Here is a 22,680-nt window from a genome sequence, read left to right as displayed (position 1 = left end):
ATAAATCTGTACAGAGCTGATATGTTCTTCCTGACTATAATTTCAAATCATGTTATAACCATATCACCTATCTTGATGGTTAGTTACATTTTAAATGTCATTTATATTTTTTTCTTCAAATGTAAATTGAGGGAAAATGGATTTTGAATTATAGTAAGAGAAGGGAGAAAATATTTAAGGCTTTTGATGTAGGTAGATGGATACATTACTATATGGAAAAATAAAATATTGTTACATGAAGAGGTTTCACAATGCAAGAGCTGTGTTTAGTCATCTATATTAATACAAATTTTATGTATTCAATTGATTTCCAGGTAAATTTAAATTTTATGAATTTCATTGATTTCCAGGTCAAGTCAAATGCAATGTTTTGCAGTAATATATGGTATAAAAACTTACTTTAACAGGCATGAGTTATTGTCTGTACATCAGGACTCAACAAGTAGCAGTACCTGGCACACTAAATAGCTCCTTTGGCTTTTCAGACACCATGCAGAGCAGGATCCCATTCCAGAAATGTTGTGGTGGTAGAATCCACACCTAATAATTTAGCACTGTTACAAAAATTTTCCATCATTTGTGAGGAAGGATTAAATTTTGGAACACTTCTTTCTTTGAACAATGCATTACTATGTTCAAGTACTGTGTTCAGCTCTGGGGTCCCCAGTGTAAGAAAGACATGGACCTGCTCAAGTGGGTCCAGAGGAGGGCCACGAAGGTGATCAGGGGGCAGGAGCACCTCCGCTGTGAGGACAGGCTGAGAGAGTTGGGGTTATTTAGCCTAAAGAAGAGAAGGCTGTGAGGAGACCTTATAGCAACCTTCCAGTACTTAAAGGAGGCCTACAGGAAAGATGGGGAGGGACTCTTTATCAGGGAGTGTAGTGATAGGACACGGGGTAACGGCTTTAAACTGAGAGTAGATTTAGATTAGATATTAGGAAAAAATTCTTTACTGTGAGGGTGGTGAAACACTGGAACATGTTGCCCAGAGAGGCTGTGGATGCCCCCTCCCTAGAAGTGTTCAGGCCAGGTTGGATGGGGCTTTGAGCAACCTGGTCTAGTGGAAGGTGTCCCTGCCCATGGCAGGGGGGGTGGAACTAGATGATCTTTAAGGTCGCTTCCAACCTAAACCATTCTATGATTCTGTGTTTCTATTCTATTACTCGTGTGAGCTTCATTTAGGATAGTTGAGGAGATACCAGCACAAAGATTCTTAAAAGTGATCTTTAATTTTTAAAGTGCAGAGATAATTGCAAAATGACTTCATAAAAATTTCAAATCTTCTTCCCATGAGTATGCAGAATGATAGCTGCTCACTTTTACAGCCAAGCAAGTGGTTCCAATGTTTAGATTTTTTTTATGGAGCTGAAACAATAATGGGAATTTGATCCAAATTCTGGACTCTATTCTGACTCGTGTCAGCAAGTGATAAACCAAGGTCAATCAATTTACTTCTAATACTAGTTCATCTACAAGTCAGACAACAAATTTTGACTTTCAAGTCATGATTTTGAGTACTCATTGAAGTCAGAAAAAGCAGGATTGTCAATGAAGCAAACTTGATGTCCTGTCCTGTAAGTTTCCCAGACTCTTGAAACTCCTTATTTACTCTAGGGGAAGTTTCACATGTAGACAAACATGTATATTAGTTCTGTGTTCATTACCTTGGTGTGGAAGTCATGAAGAAACACAATATATATCAAAACTGCGTCAGACTTAAAAAATTATGTTCCATGTAGAACCTACGTATTAATGATTGCTACTTTTAGCTACAATATTTTTATTATCTGCCATGAGGTTAAATTTGTCCCATCTCTTTCTTATCTCTATTCACAAAGTTTTCAGCTTTCATCAGGCTACTACTCTATGAGTCCTAGGGTACTGAACTTCAGAGATTATCAGAAATTATCTGAAGAACATGAAAGAACCTAGAAGAATCATCACATTTGTTACTTTGCTGTACTTTATATAGACTTTTGGCAAGCAAATAAAACATTTAAAATACTGTGGTTCTTTGATGTTTTTCTATAAGTATACCAACATATGGGTGATGTTTAGTACATCTTTATGGCTTCAGGAGCAGTATATTGACTGTAGTAAATTAACATTACTACAGAAATATTTTTCATAATAGCCAGGTCAGGAAACCCAAACTGGAATGTAATAGCAACCTGAATTCCTCCTTTTCCTATTTCCGTACCTGACATGGATTTACCAGAGGCCTATCTCCTCTGCCCTGAACAGCGCTACTAAGAGTAATATGCATTTCAGGTCTAATGATAAAATAGCTTCATTAACTGTGTGTTTGCACACAGATCCCTTATCTGATTTAGAGGTACAAACCACATATTGTGTAAATTACTATGATGTTGTGGGGCATAACTCAGATTGTAATCTGATCTGTATGGTCACTGTTACAATGTGTTACCTGAAAAAGAAGAAATGCAGTTTGAATTTGAGCTCAGTTTGAAAGGAAAACAGAAAATCATCCTTTTATTTTATGAACTGTGCAAATATGAACTGTAGGTACACTAATTATGGGATTGAGATCACCTATCTTGCCTGAAATGTGTCTACATGAGCTGCCTGATCTCCATTACAGTCAATGAAGATGCAGTCAGTGAGTTCTGTTGATCAGTTCCCCTGACCAATAAAGATGCCTGTTTCAAGATAAAATTAATCATTTCCTAGAACTCCATGGACTACAGTGGGAATTTAGAAAATAAATCTTGTGCAAACACCTACACTAGAGACATCCCAAATTAGGCAAGATAAATCCCCATCTAGCTATCCAAAGTGGGATGTTTGAACTAGTAATCAAAGCTCCTTCTAAAGTCAATGAAAGGAGACCAGCACCTCCACAAAGCAATCATCTCATCCTTGGATGTGTGTTTATCATCACAGATGGAAGGAAACGTATCTCCACTATAGGGAACCTTGAAGGTTAACTTAGATTAGACACCAACAGTGGATTTTGTTCAAGATTAGATGTAGACATGTGAGGCAAGTATCTCAGCTACTGTTATAGTCAAAAGGGCTTCTTCTTTCTGTCTAGTGTCATTTGAGATGACCTAGGATATCCTGCCTGCTGTCCGGTTGCCACTCCAGATGATCACAGGTCATATGCCGTAACTTCCAGCCTGTTGCAAATGTGTAAGGTGTACTAAAGTGCATCAAATGACATTGGATGTATATATTTAGGCAAATAAAAGGAGCACAATGAAAATTCAATCCTCTCTAAAGGAAGAATATTGCGTAAAGTAAATGTGTATGAAATCAGCCATTTGTATTATACTATCTACCATAAAATTGACCACAAAAGATGAACAGAGTAAATATACTGTATTCCCAATCTCAGTGGATGTAAGTATGAAAAACCTGTGATGTTAATATTTTCTTTTACACAAATATTCTTCTCTCCAACCTACCAGTTTGATTCAAAGATACTACTGCCACCAGTACATGCACAGAAATGTGATGTTTGGCTTATGTGTGGAAAACAGAGTATCTATCTGCTTCACCCTCTTTGTTCAGATACAGGAGGGAGGAAAATACCACTCCACAGCCTTGATGAGCTGCTGTGCCCATAGACAAGTACCTTCAATACATCTTCTAAGAAATGAATACTGATCTTGTATAAAGAATGCAAAACTCCCACTGAAGTAAAAAAAAAGTCTCATTCATATGTCTGGGAGAAGAATTCAGCTCTCAGAACTAAAACAGCTTGCACTTATCTGCTCCTTTAATTCTGAAATGCATTTTCAATTGATATCTTGTATAAATCATGAATTGAGAGCAATGTGCTTTACCAAGAAGACAGTATTCCAGTCACAAAGTGCCATCCACATGGAAAGCCCCCAAAAGTAAGCAAGAATGACCAGAACATTACAACTATATTCCTCGGTTTCTCCATGACAAACTCTTGCATTGACTATTACACATTTACAAGGTATCAGTTTTCATTTGGTCATTGTTGTTTAAAGCAGGAGAAGGCTTGCTCTTCTGACAATCAGTTCCTCCTTTGGATGTGTCCTGGAAGAAAAGCCTTGGCATCCACAGTGACATTAAAATTCGTTTGTATTCATTCCGAAAATTCTGGTTAAGAAGTCCATATATTATTGCATTAAGGCAGCTGTTGAAATAGGCCATGAAATAGCTTATAATGAATAACCATTCAGGAACTTTTGGTGCCATTTCCATAGGATCAATGGCCACAGCCAGTCCAATGAAGTTTAGAGGTGCCCAGCAAAAGGCAAATATCACAAAAACCACAAACATGGTAAGAAAGTTTCTGAAGTCACTTGGCTTCAGTCTTGGCTTTGTTTCTGACTTGACTCGTCTTCTAACTTGGAGCACTAAAATCCAAATTCGAAGGTAGCAGAAACTCACAATGGTGATAGGGACGATGAAGTGAATTACCACAACAGCTATCGTATAGTAGGAGCTTGCAGTCTGAACAAATGTGCATGAATAGATGCGTGGATCGTACTTTAAAGAGCCAACAAAAAAATTTGGCACAGTTGCAATTACTGTTAATACCCAGACTAAGGAGACGTACAGCATCGTGTTCCAACAGCTGTACACTTTGTCATAAGCAAAACTATGACATATATAGCAATATCGGTTTATTGCAATTGCAGTGATGTTGAAAATAGAGCCTATTACACTTAGTCCCATCACAAAGCCACTCACTTTACAGTGCATTTCACCCAACGTCCATCCATTGTGGAAAATAGCTAAGAGCACCAGTGGGTATGGATACAAGGCCACCACCAGATCAGCCAAAGCTAGGCTCACCACAAATGCATTACCTGGGGAAAAAGAAAAATACATAGACGTAAGTCTGAAAGCAAGCATAGCTGTGAACAAGAAGAAAACATGATATACTATTTTGGATATCTGCAATGCTAAATTACTGATGATGTCAGCAAGCAGCAGGTACATAGGACCAATAGGTCTCTATGGGAAATAATTTTACAATTCAGCTTAGAACATCACAGAAATATCTGCAGCAACATGATGTTTCAAATCTGTTGGTGGCTGAATTATACTCTCCTTTCTATTTTAATCTTTAATAAACATAACCATCAGCAAGCCATTACATAAGCATGTGCTGAGTTGTTTCAGTGTAGCTAACTCCACAGCTGGATCGAATAAGGTGAAAAAGAAAAAAAGTCTAAATTGTGCCAGGTAGGCAAGCCGTTATTCCATTCTAACCTATCACTGGAATACTAACAGGCTTGACTGCTATCAAGGGGAAGGATATACAGAGACTAGGTCTATAGGGATTAGAAGGATGTGTTGTTTTATGCATATTCTAAATTGCTACACGATAGTCTGTAGTATAGATATTTTCTGCATGAATGGCCTACCCATACTGCAGTTATTTTCCCATTGGATTGACTAAAGAAGAGTGAATTGCCTTCAACATCCTCTGTAGAAAGGCATATTTAATTATACAAAGGAAAAATGCATGAATGCAAGAGAAAGTATTCAAATTCATGGAAAGAGCCTTTAGATCCTTTTCTGCTGATGATGTTTGAAGAAATTTTAGTGGTATGGTTGAGACTTATTCTCTCTCTTTATACAGTATCTTTTTCATCAGTTTGAAATTTCTAGGCATTGTATCTAAGGATGTTTGAATAAAATAGTGAGAAAGTAAACTATATTCCTGAAAAATGAAATGTGAAATCATTCTCTAGGAACTTCCCAGGAGACAGAAAATAAAGGTACTAACTTTAGATTCTTGGCATTTAGGTAGCATAAAACACATTTCTGGTTTGCATACTTACTTTTTTGCTTAAAGTCCTTCACAGCATGCACAGAGGTGCAAAAGACCCAAGTAGCTTTTAAAATTGTGTCTGGAACATAATTATTTTTTTAAAAGAACAGTTAGACGCTCAGTTCTACAAATTCTGAGCTTTCTAGTCCTCATCTAGGAAAGCAGTTCTCCATTTAATTTTAAGTACAGAAATAATGCCGTGGATAAGGATGTCATGAGCTGGGAGCCATAAAACCAATAACCGTGTAGGATTAAACTCCTCAAAAAAAGCCAGAAGTTCACCTGTATACTGTTTGCTCCACCTGCTCTGCATCTGTAGCTTGCTTAATCTGAATTAAGGAATGGGGAGTTCTCTTTCTCCCATACACTTCAGGGGAAGACCATGCTCATCAGAATTTACACGACAGCTAGTGAACTTAACAGAAAGCAGCATTATCCATCTGTAGCTACAGAAACACGGCTCAGCTCAAGCGTGGTGTACAATGTAGTTCCTTGTTATACGTTTAGCAGCCTGTCTCACACGCTCTTTATACTTTAAAGGCCACACAAGTGATTTCATAGCTACAGTTCACTGGCATGGTACTGGATGTAAGGCAATTCCATGTTATTTGTCTTAGAAGCAGGATGTAAAACCAATAGTATTGTGTTGCGTTTTGTGCCCTCCCAAGCCACAGTCACTCCCTGCTTTAGGGTCGAGGGAGGCCTATCTGAGTATGTTGTTGGACCTGCACAAGGAGACATTTCCTGCTGGCTTTATATGCACTATACTGAATACAATTCAGTAACGTCATGCTGTTGTGAAAAAGGTAAACATAATTTTCAGATGCAAAACCACATAAAGTAATTTTTCTGTCTTACTCAGGATTGCTAAGGCATTACAAAAATGTCTTCAGTTTGGGGCTTCACACTTCAAGAAAAAAGTAAACTATAATTAGAGCTAATCTAGAGCAAAGCAAATATCTACTAGTTTTACGATCTATGAGGAAAGATTGAACAAACTAGGGAGACAACTGGGGGGGACATGATAACTTCAAATAAGCAAAGCAGGAAGGATATAATCCATTCCCATGACTGTGGTGAACACAAACAAGCTTCAGTCACAAGGAAGTTTCAAATTAGACATTGAGAAAAACATTTTAATGGCAAGAAGAAGGAAGTGCTGGAACAGCTTGCTTTGAGTCTGCCATTGGAGGTTGTAAGAAAAAGTTAAATAAGCATTTGTCAGTACTGGCTTAGATACAGCTGGTCTCTCTTTTGAGCACAGGAAGGATGAGATGACTTTGAAGGCCTCTTCTAGCCATATGACAAATAGGATAAAAGCCAAGACTAACAAAGGAGCAGGGGCATCTTTATCAGAATGTATTTACATCATGGCAACAAGAATTTCTCTTATGTTTTTTCATCACTGTATCTGACATTAGAAGACAGAGAAGTCAGGAGAAAGAAAGAAAAAAATACTTTTTTTCTGTTTTAGAATGCTTTCTGGAGAAAGACAGAGTTTAGTCTGGGATTTGTGCTAAAATTAATCTAATCTCTAAGGCCTCCCAGCATCAGTTTATACCTAAAATGTAATTGTTCAATTAAAATCAAGTGGGCATTCAGCTCTTTCAATCATATTTGGAAATTTACTGTAAAGTACATTTGGCAAGAGACATTCAAAATTTTGTGTGTAATTTAGGGTTTCTTGAAAATTCCAACTGCCATGAATAAGGACAGTTAGCAACGAACTTGTCAAAAACATAACATACCACTTCACAACTGTCCTGGTTTCGGCTGAGACAGAGTTAACTCTCTTCTTAGTAGCTGGTACAGTGCTGTGTTTTGGATTTAGTGTGAGAATGATGCTGATAACACTCTCATGTTTTAGTTGTTGCTAAGTAGCACTTATCTTAAGAAGCCAAGGACTTTTCAGTTTCCCATGCTCTGCCAGCAAGCAGGTGTGCAAGAAGCTGGGAGGGAGCAGAGCCAGGGCAGCTGACCTGAACTAGCCAAAGGGATATGCCATACCATGGAACATCATGCCCAGTATATAAACAGGGGAGAGCTGGCCGGGAGGTGTGGATCGCGGCTCTGGCATCGGTCAGCGGGTGGTGAGCAATTGCATTGTGCATCACTGGGTTCCCCCCCCCTTCCTTTTTTTTGTTATATTCCTTTTCATTACTATTATTATTATTATATTTCATTATGACTATTGTTGGTATTATATTTTGCTTTAGTTATTAAACTGTTCTTATCTCAACCCTTGAGTTTTACTTTTTTCCTTTCCTCCTCCTCACCCCACTGGGAGGGGGAAGGGGAAGCAGCTGCGTGGTGCTTAGTTGCTGACTGGGGTTAAACCACGACAACAACACAGGAGAAAAATGGTGCAATATCTATAAAGGCCTCAAATGATTTGTGACTTTTATGGCTGTTTACAGGGTTGAGTGTTCACACTATGCACTGCAAAAGAAAGGTCCAATGTTTTTTTCTTTCTATGTGGCTGACTGTGGAATGAAGTTTAATATTGCATTGCTGCAATGAATACCCTACAAAAGTAGAGAGAAACTTTTCTAATTCGTAAAAAATAGATAATCAACATTTTGAGAAATCAAAGGTCTTAGATGTCTTTTAAGTGCTTGGAGAAAGTAAATGTTCCTTGATACACCTAAGACACAGCATTTGGAGTGGCTATAATTACATACGGAAGATAACCAAAGAGGTAACTTTTTGCTGTTTGTAATAAAATAGAAACCACAGAATGCTCATCTAGTTGGAATTATTATAATTATTTCCATAATTTACCTGATGGACTTTGTTCCTAGATTTCAGTTTCATCAGACAGAAGATTATGTTCATTTATAAGAAACACATTTGCTCACTGGAATGGAAAGACCCCTTAATTACAAGCAGTAGCTACTAAAAGCCAAATACCTAGCCAGAGACTCAAAAAGATACACATCTGCACTGTTTTAAACATTGATAGTTGGGTGCATAAAAAAGAAAATTAGTTCTGATATTGACTTTGGATGCAACAGAACTAGATCGATACTTTATGAAGCATTCTTGCATATTGGTTTTGTTACCCCAATTAACAGGAAAAAGGGAACTTTCGCACCCTCTTGTAATCTTGATATGACTTGATATTGTAGGAATTTAATCACAGAACAAACTTTTTGGTAAGGTCAGGACTTTTAAGGGCTAAGCGTCTGCCTTCTGAAAAGAAAATTGACTTCTAATGTCCCTACCAAAACCAGAAGCAATTGCAATCAGCAATCTTTTTTTAAAGGTTTTGCTTCTTTCTTTGGTTTCAAACTGGCTAAAATGATTAATTATATATCATGGCATTTTATTTTTTATCAGATGGTGTTTTGGTTGTTACCCATTTGTTTAACAAGTTGTTATACATTGCATACAGACATCACCCTCTTAGCTCTATTTCCCCCTGGCTACAGTCATGTTCGTCCTTGTTTACTCTTCTTCTGCATCCATTACTCTCGTCTTCTTTAGCATACAAAGGCCTAGCTTCAAGACAGGAAAATTGTTTCTACACAGCCTATTGCGCAGACTTGCATTTTTCTCTGCCCCCTCCTCTCCTACTGTCGAACTTGGGTCACAGTGTAGCAACAAATGTAAGGAGTAGGGACAGGCAAGGCAGAAAGTGAATGAATATTACCATAATGTATTGGCAGATTTTTTTAAATACCAAGGATCAATGACTCAGGATAATTATTTTATTCTTCCATTTCCACATCCTAACCTTAAGGGAAAACTCAGAGTTACTCTTGCAGATTTCTTACTTCATTATGTCTTCAGTTGGAACGTCAGTGGGAAAGTTCTTTGTTTGGGCTTAAGGCTTAAACACCTCTCTAATAATCAGTGCTGTTTACAATTAAATAGCCTTTTATACTGGCTAAGAATGATAAGAACTAAAGTTTTTCTATGATATCACTGACAACTACCTGTAGGTATTTATCTGTACTAAAGGAAGAGGAGCAAGATTTTGATTTTAATGAAGTAAATAAGAGTCCAACCATTCTATAAAATGAAGACAATCATTCCTCTGCAGAGTTCACAGTAATAAAAATCCTCAAGAAGTCCATACACACTGGGCATTTCTCTAGTGCTAGCTCACTCTTCAGCCCCTTTTTTTATTCCTCTGCCAAATTCCTGTAGCCCCTGTACTCAAAATGAACTTAAAAAAGAGAGTTCTGGAAGGCTTCTGATAGCTTTCTTGTTGTGGTTGATGTATAAAGACAGAATCTGGGCTCAGTTTCTAGACAGCCTTATAGTCAAAGACACAAGATACCACTTCAGGGATTCATGGTGTCATCCATTCTGTAAGTTACTTTTATATAAACACTAAGCATACAAAATGCTTTTTTGCTCTAGTTTTTTAAAATGTTCACAAAATACACAAGGTGAGTCTAATCTTTTAGTTCTTTCCTGCAAGTCACTAAAGGGGAAAAAAAAAAGCTTTACAGTCTCGATCATAATTCCAAATTTCTGCAAGTGATATGCCACTTGCATACAAAATCCTTCCTCAGCTGTGACATCATCCCTCTCTAATAAAGGTAACCTTGATCCTGATACTAGGCTTGGTATGGAAGTTGCTGGTGGCTTATAATTTTTCTTTCTGACTACCAGCAACTTGTGGAAACAAAATGTTATTTTTATAGTTTTAATCTTAATGTTATTGCCTTTAATTATATTATATTATATTATATTATGTTATGTTATATTATATTGGAGTAAATTATCTGCCTTTTAGGCCTCTTTAATGACTGCTGAAGTTAATGGGAGAATTGCCATAGACTTAAAGGAGACATTAATCCGATATAAGAAAATAAAGATTTCTTATTAACGAGAATGTGAAATACTGAAAGCATTTGGTCCATATAACAAAAGCAACAACAACGAAAAAAATTAAGCACTTGAATTATATTTGGATGTAAAAGAACAAAAATCGAAACCTAAACCCCTTTCATAGTTCCTTAACTTTTAAAAGAGCAGATCTTACCTTCAGACAAAGAGAAATAGCAGTGTGTTAATTGCAAGGCATGATAGCCAGGATTCACTACAGCAAGTGGCTTATTGGATCTATTGTTTGAGTCTAGACCAACATGGAGATTGAAGAGGCATATATAACAGCTTGAAGAAAGCAATCAGTCCTTCAGTCAAGAAGACTGTCCCTCTTTAATCTCCCCTTGTCTATAATTACTAATTAGTAACAGAAACTATGCAGCTCTGATGAAGTATTGTCTTGAACTTTCTTCCAATGTCACCTTTTGAGGACCAGGCTTAAATATAATTTCCAGGCTCCAGACCCTGCTGAATCCTCATTAAAGTGAGTCTCAAGGTCTGGACTAGATAAAACAGGAGCATACTCAGCTAAGAGCAAATTGGTATAAAATTGACTTCACGCGTCTATGTCTCCACCCCTGGTTGTATAAGAATAGTCCTGAGACTGAAACTAAGGACCAATCTGCTCAGCCAAACCATTTAAGCAGTAGATTATTCTAAGTGCCAGCCTGAGTGCAAACCTGAGCAAGGTATGAGTGGTTTTCCAGCTCAGAGTTCAGGATTTTGGCAAAACAGATGATTACTATGATGGAACTGTGTAGCTGGTCTCACTTCTGGAGCTTCTTCATTAGATGTATGTCCATGTACACATGGATACTTACTACTTATTCAGCTGATTATCTTTCCCAAAACTTGAGTTAGTTTTGGCATATTTTATGGAAGAATTACATAACAAGATAGAAGGTTCTGCTGTCGGAGCTCTTAGGTTTCTGCTAAACTTCCAGGCAGTGGCTTTTAAATGGAAGCCCTGGGCACCTTATTGCTGGTTCCTGATGCTGGCAGTGACACTTACATTTTCTGACCTATCATATTTTCCACTGGGCTTCAGTTCCTATAATCCTTGCAGATCATTTAAGGCTTGGTTGTGGGGGTTCTTCTTAAGGTTTGCTCTTTAATGTGGAAAGAAAAACATGACTCTGGAGGGACTGAGGAACTGGCACCAGGTAGGCAGACAGAACTAAGGACTGGGTAGGTTTTGTTTCTCTTTCCAGAGTGGCTCAGAAAATATGGCTCAAATGGCATGCAGGGAGATGTTAGCTGCTCCTGGAGAAAAGCTGATGCTTCTTACTTCCTCGCTACTAATTTATGCCTCTAGTTTTGACTTCTTTGATTAGTATTTTTTTACAGTATTTAGGCTCTTGTAGTTCTTGATTTTTTGTTCAAATAGGTAACTTTTAAATCTGTTTAAAATCACCTGTGTCAACTCTTATTTTTTCTCACAATCCATCAGAAAAAATAAAACCTGCTAGCCTAATTCAGATGAAACTCCATTCATGTCAGCAGGAATGAAGCCACCAGAAGTGGACACCGGCAGCAGGTGGAGCACAGAATTAAGTCTTTCACACACTGACATTTGAATTCCCTGTGACACTACAAGCCAAGACCTAGGGTAATCTTTGATTCACTGAGACATGTTAATCTACTATAATGTTCAACAGTGTGTTACTAACAGAAGGTTTAACATAATGTTCCAGACAAGTGCCAGATGGGTTTTTGTTTTCTTTGAATATGACAGTTTAAAAGTGGTGATATGCTCCTTTGTAACTATGTTTCATGATTTCAGATATTAGTGGGATGTACTGCAGACTTTGATGTAATGGCAAGGGACAGGCAATATATTTCCACTAGAATCACAGTATTTTAGAGACTCTAGCAAAAAATATAACATAGACAATGAATCAAGGCTGGTCTTTAATCTATGCAATGTTCAGGTTATTTCTTTTCAGGAAACATATCTTCTATGAAACTTTAAAATATTTGGTGCATATAATTATCCTATGATACCTATAAGGAAAATTCTCTACCATCACTGGGAGTAGAATCATAGAATCATTTAGGTTGGAAAGGACCTTTAAGATCATCGAGTCCCAACTGTTAACCTAACAGTGCCAAGTCCACCACTAACCCATGTCCCTAAGCGCTACATCTACACGTCTTTTAAATACCTCCAGGGATGGGGACTCCACCACTTCCCTGGGCAGCCTGTTCCAATGCTTGACAACCCTTTCGGGGAAGAAATTTTTCCTAATATCCAATCTAAACCTCCCCTGGCGCAACTTGAGGCCGTTTCCTCTTGTCCTATTGCTTGTTACCTGGGAGAAGAGACCGACACCCGCCTCAGTACAACCTCCTTTCAGGTAGCTGTAGAGGGCAATAAGGTCTCCCCTGAGCCTCCTTTTCTTCAGACTAAACAACCCCAGTTCTCTCAGCTGCTCCTCATAAGACTTGTGCTCTAGACCCTTCACCAGCTTTGTTGCCCTTTGGACACGCTCCAGCACCTCAATGTCTTTCTTGTAGTGAGGGGCCCAAAACAGAACACAGTATTCGAGGTGCGGCCTCACCAGTGCCGAGTACAGGGGGACAATTGCTTCCCTAGTCCTGCTGGCCACACTAGTTCTGATACAAGCCAGGATGCTATTGGCCTTCTGGGCCACCTGGGCACACTGCTGGCTCATATTCAGCCGGCTGTCGACCAACACCCCCAGGTCCCTTTCCGCCAGGCAGCTTTCCAGCCACTCTTCCCCAAGCCTGTAGCACTGCATGGGGTTGTTGTGACCCAAGTGCAGGACGCGGCACTGAGCCTTGTTGAACCTCATACAGTTGGCCTCGGCCCATCGATCCAGCCTGTCCAGATCCCTCTGTAGAGCCTTCCTACCCTCAAGCAGATCAACACTCCCGCCCAACTTGGTGTCATTTGCAAACTTACTGAGGGTGCACTCGATCCCCTCGTCCAGATCATTGATAAAGATATTAAACAGAACTGGCCCCAACACTGAGCCCTGGAGACACCACTTGTGACCGGCCACCAACTGGATTTAACTCCATTCACCACCACTCTTTGGGCCTGGCCATGCAGCCAGTTTTTTACCCAGCGAAGAGTATGCCCATCCAAGCCATGAGCAGCCAGTTTCTCTAGGAGAATGCTGTGGGAAATGGTGTCAAAGGCTTTACTAAAGTCTAGGTAGACAACATCCACAGCCTTTCCCTCATCCACTAAGCGGGTCACCTTGTCATAGAAGGAGATCAGGTTAGTCAAGCAGGACCTGTCTTTCCTAAACCCATGCTGACTGGGCCTCATCACCTGGTTGTCCTGTACGTGCCATGTGATGGCACTCAAGAGGATCTGCTCCGTAACTTTCCCTGGCACTGAGGGCAGACTGACAGGCCTGTAGTTCCCCCGATCCTCCTTCCGGCCCCTCTTGTAGATGGGCGTCACATTTGCTAACCTCCACTCAACTGGGACCTCCCCGGTTAGCCAGGACTGCTGATAAATGATTGAAAGTGGCTTGGTGAGCACTTCCGCCAGCTGCCTCAGTACCCTTGGGTGGATCCCATCCGGCCCCATAGACTTGTGTGTGTCTAAGTGGTGTAGCAGGTCGCTAACCATTTCCCCTGGGATTATGGGGGCTTCATTCTGCTCCCCATCCCTGCCTTCCAGCTCAGGTACCCGGAGAACAACTGGTCTTACTATTAAAGACTGAGGCAAAGAAGGCATTAAGTACCTCAGCCTTTTCCTCATCCTTTGGCGCTATGTTTCCCCCCACATCCAATAAAGGACGGAGACTCTCCTTAGCCCTCCTTTTGTTGCTAATATATTTATAGAAATGTTTTTTATTGTCTTTCACGGCAGTAGCCAGATTAAGTTCTAGTTGGGCTTTGGCCCTTCTAATTTTCTCCCTGCATAACCTCACGACATCCTTGTAGTCCTCCTGGGTGGCCTGCACCTTCTTCCAAAGGTCATAAACTCTCTTTTCTTTTCCTGAGTTCCCGACAAAGCTCTCTGCTCAGCCAGGCCGGTCTTCTTCCCGACTGGCTCATCTTTTGGCACATGGGGATGGCCCGCTCCTGTGCCTTTAAGATTTCCTTCTTGAAAAAAGTCCAGCCTTCCTGGACTCCTTTGCCCTTCAGGACTGTACTATACGCAGAGCAGAAGGGGAGTATTTACTCTGGCAATTATCCTTTCATTGTGCAGCTACCCAAAGGCTTTGGGAGAGCTTTCTGTTCAGAAGAAATCCAGGCCTAGACACCCTGTAAGTTAGATGTCCGTGTTTTCACAGAGAATTCTGGAATCCAGACTAAATAGGGTTTAAACCTTAGTCATCCACTTTCTGGATGAAAGCACTATGCTGTTATGTAGAAGATGAGAAGAGGAACTTTTTGTTTTAAGACGAAACAATACAAACACCCCACTGTGGGATAGTTTAGTGGAGAATGCACAGTACACCCCTTTTTCAAGCTGTGCTGCAATGCAAAGAATGCAGGATTCACAGGAATAGAAACTCAGCATGTAAAAAGAAGCTTGAGATGATTGTGGCTTAGTGACTTGCAGACTGCTGGACTGGGACAGACTTGTGTTCTTGGCCCTACATCTGCAACTATGAGTTGGTGCTGGAAGCTACATTCGCAGGAGCTGAATTTTAGGCTTATAAGCCGTAGCCCTCGTGTCAACATAGTCTTGCTGAAAAGAGGCACCTAAGTTGCACTGTTGATTAACATGTTTTTGAGATCATGATTTTGGCATGCTTGGCAGCTATATATGACTATAACCCAGTGAGCAAATCCTCCAGTTTTTCTGTGTGCTCAGGCTTCTTCTCTCTGTGGTTAAATACGGGAGCACCAGTACTGGCTGTGAGTTTGCTGCCATGAGTTTCATAATGGACTGCAGGTGCAAAAAGATATTTCTAGTGCTGTGCTGTTAAAAACTTAGTAAAGGCTGGAGATTTGTAACCCCTAGGTGTACAATTTTGCTCACTTGTGGCTTCCTGAGGTGCGAGTAGGGACAGTGGTGACTCTCTATTGCCACCTAGTGCACCAGCCACAACAGAGACAATACATCGCACCGTCTAGCAGGGCAGAAGGCATAAGGAAGTGGTTGGTTCTTCCAGAGCAAAAGTCTGATCGCTAAACAGATAGTACGTTTATGGGGTGATAAATACTTTTCTGGGCTTCTGATACTTTCTGAGCTTGCAGGAACTTTCCTGGTACTGGGTGTTTTCAGAGAGAAAAAGGGAAGCAGAAGAGGCAAGACAGGCTCTTCTAGAGAATTCACTGTCGCCTAGTGGTTAGGATACTTCCACGGTAGAAGAGCCTTTCTTTGAAAAAGGACTTGAGCTTATGTCTCCCATAGTCACAACACAGTGCCCTACTCACCAGCCTTGCTGCTCTTCTGGGGTTAGCCTGCTTGTCTCTGTCTAGGTTATGTTCAAGAATTTCACCCTAGAACCAGAACACACAGGTTACCACTTATATTGTAGAGTGCTCTTCATCAGTATGTTTCAAAGCAAAAAAAAAAAAATCCTTCTCATGATTTAACAGGTGGGAAACTGAGATAGACAGGCACAGGGACTCTCCCAAGACACAGATTAGGAAGAACGCTCTAGGTTCATGAGCCTTGCTCTCCTCTGTTAGATAATACCATTGCTATTAGGCACACTCTGGAAAAAATGACAGCGCCTGTCCAGCTTACTGCTCCAGAATGACACCATAGTGGCATACTGGTACTGAGGGATGGAGCCAATAGAAGAGATGGAGCTATTAAGTGAAGCTAGTCGAATTCAGAGCAAACGAAAGGGGGTGCTTGCTGCGATAGGTAGTAAATCTGTGGAACTGCTTAACAGATTTTGCAGGTGCAAAAATTTTACCTGTATTCAAGGGAAGGCTGGAAAAGTACTTGAAAGAGACATCAGTTGAAGGTTACTAAACAGACATAACATAATAGGTTCAGGAAATCCTCTGAGCTGGAAGGAATCACAAGTTGAGAGAATACAGAAGTATCATACAGGGTTGCCCTGTTCTCTTTTTTTTCCTGAGTGCCTACTTGCATCTACATTTAAAGACAGAGTATGAGGCTAGCTATGCCCTTGGTCTGTACCAATACAACTGCTTTTATGATGAGGACAGTAGGTTTCAGTGGCACCGTTCAGAAGCACAGCTCCTTCTTGAGCTCCGCTGTTGTGATCTGAGTGGTACGATGCAACATTCTCATTCAGGTCCTTGCCAGCCACTCCTCTACACAACCATCCCGGTTTTGTTGACAAAATATTTGAAGGGGCAATAACCTTGTTCTCCATGTCTAGCCATCTGCAACTGAGCTGCATCCTTAGACCAATGCCCTCACACTGAAGTCAGGATCTTGCCTTCAGAGTAGTCTAGGACGGCGAAAGGCCCCTGTTGTTGCTGAGAGAGTGTCTCTATCTGGGGTACTACTGCTTTTCATGCAGGGAATGAAGCCAAGGCTTTTATTCTGAGTGCTTACCACTGTGGGCACTAGTGACAGCCCAGCTTCGAAACATCCGGTTGCTGAGCACAGTCACTGAATAACAAGAAAAACACACTGTTTTTTCACTAATTCATGAAAGAACTTGTGTTTCCTGTATCTGTCAGTACATATCAGCTTTATTTTCTTCACTTGAAGTAATCACAGCTGTTGATTGCTTCAACCAAGGAAGAACAGGAAACCTACATGAACAACTGCAAGTATGAAAACTCATTTACTGCTGACAAAGGGGCTAATATGAAAAGCTGTAAAACACAACAGGTGCAATCTAGTCAGATCCTACAAATAGCTAGGCAACCTACAATAATATATTTTTTTCAGTCTCCCAACACTATATTGCATTTCATAGGAAAAAGGTGAAATATGTAGCATTTTGTAGGATGCTATTTTGTTAAAAAAAAAAAACAAAACACTAAAACTTGGTTCAGATCAACTATAAAAGACTGGCCTGTGGAAGCAAACAAAGTAAGGACATTTCACTGTTAAAAACTCTGGACAAAACTTTATTTTGTCCTGGCAGATATTAATTTATATTGTGTGAAAAGCTAGCTCATCTTCTATTACCTTCACTATTACCTTCTATTACCTTCATCTTTGCTACTGTCTTTAGTCTGAATTTGTGTCAAAGGAAATTATGTTGGGTTTTTTTCTCTCTTACAGCAACAAAACAGCATTCAGGTCCTTAGAATAACTTATCTTCCACCTTCTTTTAGAAAGGAAGACAGGAACTTGAAGAATGATAATAATTTTTTGCAAACAAAAACCATGTTTTGTTTTGTTAAGCTGGTTGGTTTGTGGGTTTTTTTTTAATATTCACTAGCAGATTAGTTGAATTAAAAAAAACCAAAACAACAAACCCCAGAACATAAAATAATTCTATTTTGAAATATAAGGCTCAAGATATTACAGAAGATATTCAAAATATCCAGCAGTTATATCATGTGAATAAAATGGGGACTATTGCAGACTGTGGGACATACTCAGCACCAGTTAGCCAAGAGATTTGGTTAGCTATGATAAGGTGCATCTCGTAGCTTTGCCCTGTAGACCCATTTAAATAGAACAGAGCATTTTGACCAGTACAAATGTTGGGATCTCCTTTTATGGAAATGAAGACATGCAAGTGGTAATTTCCACAGTGATTTACTCAACTGCTCTCTGGGGCTCCAGATGAAGGACTCGCAGCATGTGACAGCTACACAACCAGAAACAAGTACATGCAAAGCATGTACATGCAAACTAGTTACAGCTGCAAAAAGAAATCAAATCTAAGCCCATTATTGCTGCTATGTACTTTTAGGGGTTCCTATGTTCAACTCCCAGACACAGTGGGGGATCCTAAGGCAGTCTTGGAATTCTATAAAATGGGATCTGATACACTGCAGTAAATATAATATATGGGAATATCTAATATGGGGAACACTTAGGTTGACAAGTTGCCAATGCTTCTAACATTCTCTGAAGTCCCTTCATTATGATCTTCTTTTCCCTTCTCTTGTTTCCTATTTCGCCAAGGAAGAACATAGATGATACTTGATGAAAATGGCCATTATAACCTTTCAGTGAGGAAAAGTCTTACCCTTTTTGCTCTGAGCTTTTGGAAGGCCTCATCACTGTACATGCATAGGGAGATGAATGTCTTCAGAAACTGTTGTCAGGCTGTGCCATCTGCTTCTTTTGGAAACAAGGTCTTAAAGCAAAGTACACTGACATGATTCATCTTATAATGATACTCATAGGTTTGTAAACAGCATGTAAACAGATGACTAAATAAAATGCTTTTACAGAAAATGATTGTGTATTCTCTTCTAAAGTATTGGCGGGTTTCTGTTTCAACTCAACACAGACAAAGTGTGTAATGATAATTTCCTGAATTAAGGTCTTTTCTGAGAGCCAGTAAAAGCCTTGCAAAATGATTAGACGAAAACTCTGTTCTGGCTGGGCCTATGAGTCATGATATTGGTGAGATAGTTGAATGAAGGGTGATAGGTATAGACATATAACCAATATAACCACAGAATCATTTATGTTGGAATTGATCTCTGGAGATCATCTAGTCCAACCCTCCTGTTCAAAGAGGGGTCAACCACAGCAGGTTGTTCAGGGCCATGTCCAGTCAGGTTTTGACTATCTCCAGCCATGGATTCTCAACACCCTCTCTGAGTGACCTGTTCTAGTAAGGAATGTGTATATAGGATATTTACTGTTTTCACTAGGGAATAGGGGGAAGATGCTGTTGATTTTGCAACAGATGAGGGCTCTACTTGATCTACTAAATAGCAGAGGGTATCTAAGATCATACCTGCTACTATGTAAGTAGAGAAAAGACATGGTCATTAATAGCAAGCTAGAGTTACTTGGTCAGAAGAACAGGTCCCAGTGCAGATTAGAGTAGGTGGGGCTTTGTTTTGTTTATGATTCTGTCTTCAGATTCCTTGTGGCACAGAATCTGAACAGTCTCTGACTGGACATAATGGTCTGAGCCAAACAGAGAATCTGGACCAACAAATGTTTACAGATGTGGGGGGCAGAGGGTGGAGTGTGCTGAGGGCTGCAAAGAAAGAGGGAAGAGGCACGAGATCCCAGCAAAAATATTTTTGGAAACCAATTCCCACTGGCTTTAGCAAGGCCAGAATTTCTCTCCTTATCTAGATACTCAAATACTAGGTTCAGGTTACCCAGATTGCAGAATCCTTTTCCACACTCTACTTTGATGATCTTTGAGCACTGTGAACTGCAACTAGCCATTCAGACTAACTCCTTGTGCGAGTCCTAGCTGTAACCCAAGTGAGCAACCTGATGACCTGTGGTCCAGAAAAAGCAGTGGGTGACTCCTGTCTGTGTGAAGTACCGAGTCACATCTCTTCTACTGAGTGAATACACCTGCAAACTGGGTCAAACCAATGTAATTTTTACTAAATCAGGCTCAAATGGAAATCACTTTTGTATATATTACATGAGAATGTTGTGTTTGAAGGTCATGTACTTTCTCTATTTCATTTGCTCTCCATAAGCAGATCAGATATTCTTGCTTCATATTTAACCAGGAAGCTGACTGTATAGCAAGTTTTACAATCTTTATGGTCCTAGCCTACCAGGTGTTTCGTAAGACTGACTAAAGAGGATTACATCGTTTTGAGATTATCTAACTAAAGGCATAATTACAGGATCTCAAATTAGTTAATTTTTGCTCAACTTGGAAGCAACAAATGTCCAGCACTGAAATTAGACTCTGGATTGTGTAGTTAATGTTTCATACCTGGGACTATAATCATAGGTGAAATCTTTTAAACTATTTCAACCCGCTTACCAGTAGATCATTTTTTCTAGGCAAATCACTATGGTTAAACCATCTTTTTACAAGGCCCGCTTCAACATCTAATTAATATTTTACACATTTTGCTTCTAACGACTGCAAAAGAAAGCATAAAAAAAATGAAAATCTTGCTTAACATGAAGACTGATTTAGAAAACAATCTGTTGTCCATGGGCTTTAACCCCACCTGTGAATCTAATAACAAGTATTTTTGCAGTCACTTTAGAGGTCTCACAGGTAGGCTGTGTGTCCTTGAGTAGAACTGTTCTATATTTCCACAGCACAGCAGTCACTTTCTGCCACTATATTTTATGCCAGTAAAATACCTGGAATATGCCAGTGCACTACCTGACTTTTGGCAGGGGACTTTGAATTTTAAGTTTTCTTTCTATCATGATCTCTAACATAACAAGACAAAGGCATATAAAGATACCATTCCCCAATTAATCAGTTCCCCTATTTGTTTCATTATCTAAGTATTAGGCCTTTCTATTTAACATAAAGTTCTTTAAATATAGCATTTTCTGTCAGGTGACCGTGCTGATGTAATTAAAAGTGTGAGAAAGTGTGCTGCTTTGTTTTCTCTTCTGGAAAATTATTTTTATGTTTCCGCTAAGGGTTGGACCTACTGATGCAGAAGATTCATGAAAGTTTACCTCGCAGCTGCTTTCAGTATCACTGTATACTGCAAATACAGAGTTCTCCCAACACAAACTATTCTCTTCCTATTATTTATCAAAAGGCTATCCCTTGCTTAACAGATGACATGCAACTAAAGGCACTAATACTACTGCAAACATTTCCAGCTTCACTTCCTTTTCCTGTTTGGTCTTTTCCAAACTGGAGCAATAAAGGAATGGAAAACTAGTGGCAGTAAGCAATAAAAGACCACATTAAAGGTACAGGAAATTTACCACCTTTAAACACATGTGCACTGAGAAAAAAAGCAAGCTTTTTCAGAAATCAGGGATCTCAGAAGTCAGGATGAGTCAAAGCCTACCTATGTGTCGGTAAGCCAGTGCAGTTAATAGAGTTCTGCCAATTATGTCCAATGAAAATCTTTCCACCAGTACTTAGGTTAACATACAAGTTTTTTACAGCAAATTATGGTGTTGTGCTGGAGCCTTACAGAATCACTGTATCACAGACTCTTTTAGGTTGGAAGGGGCGTCTTGAGGTATTCTAGTCCAACCCCTCCTGCTCAAGCAGGGTCAGTGCGAGCAGGTTGCCCAGGACTGTGTCCAGTCAGGTTTTCAGTATCTCCAGAGATGGAGACTCCACAACCTCTCTGGGCAACGTGTTCCAGTGTTTAACCACCCACACAGTGAAAAAAGTTTTCTTGTGTTCAGATGGAATTTCATGGGGTTTAATTTGTACCCATTACCTCTTGTCTTCTCAGTGGGCACTACTGAGAAGAGTCTGGCTGCGTCTTCTTCACTCCCTCCCACCAGGTATTTATATACATTGATAAGATCCCCCTGAGCTTTCTCTTCTCCAGGCTGAACTGTCACAGCTCTCTCAGCCTCTTCTCATACGGGAGATGCTCCAAGCCCCTAATCACTTTAGTGGCCAAGTAGTGGACTTCACTCCAATAAGTCCATAACTTTCTTGCACTGGGGAGCCCAGAACTGGACACAGCACTCCAGGCATGGCCTTATCAGTGCTGATCACCTTCCTTGGCTTGCAGGCAACACTCTGATGCAACCCAGGAGGCTGTTAGCCTTCTTTGCTACAAGGGTGCATTGCTAGCTCATGATCAGCTTGTTGTCTACCAGGACCCCCATGTCCTTTTCTGCCAAGCTGCTTTCCAGCTGGGTGTCCCCCAGCGTATATTGGTGCCTGGGGTTGTTCCTCCCCAGGCACAGGACTTCGCACTTCCCTTTGTTGAACTTCATGATGTTCCTGTCAGACCATTTCTCCAGACTGTCCCGTCCCTCTGAATGGCAGCATGACCTTCTGGCATATTAGCCACTCCTCTCAGTTTTGTATCATCTGTGAACTTGCTGAGGGTACACTCTGCCGCATCATCCTGGTCATTAATGAAGAAGTTAGACAGTATTGGTCCCAGTATTGACCTCTGAGGCACACTGCTAGTGGCTTGCCCTCCTGCTGGACTTTGTGCCACTGATTACAACCCCCCCAGGCCCAGTCATTCAGCCAGTTTTCAATCTAAACCCTACTTTGTCAGCTAGTCTATGAGGATGTTATGGGAGACAGTATCAGAAGCTTTACTAAAGTCAAGGTAAA

The 22,680-nt window shown here is 40.1% G+C and overlaps 1 protein-coding gene across 1 annotated transcript in view; it reads right to left on the bottom strand.

Moving 5' to 3' along the window:
* Positions 1-3,942: 3,942 nt before the first annotated feature.
* MTNR1B (melatonin receptor 1B) overlaps positions 3,943-22,680 on the bottom strand; it is a 31,684-nt gene continuing 12,946 nt past the window's right edge. Inside the window, exon 2 of the mRNA XM_050908677.1 lies at positions 3,943-4,811. Within this exon, the coding sequence (XP_050764634.1) occupies positions 3,943-4,811 (869 nt within the window). The remainder of the gene's footprint in view (positions 4,812-22,680) is intronic.

This window comes from Gymnogyps californianus, chromosome 1, assembly GCF_018139145.2.
Source record: "Gymnogyps californianus isolate 813 chromosome 1, ASM1813914v2, whole genome shotgun sequence".
Lineage (NCBI taxonomy): Eukaryota > Metazoa > Chordata > Aves > Accipitriformes > Cathartidae > Gymnogyps > Gymnogyps californianus.
This window is presented reverse-complemented; position numbering and strand designations above follow the sequence as displayed.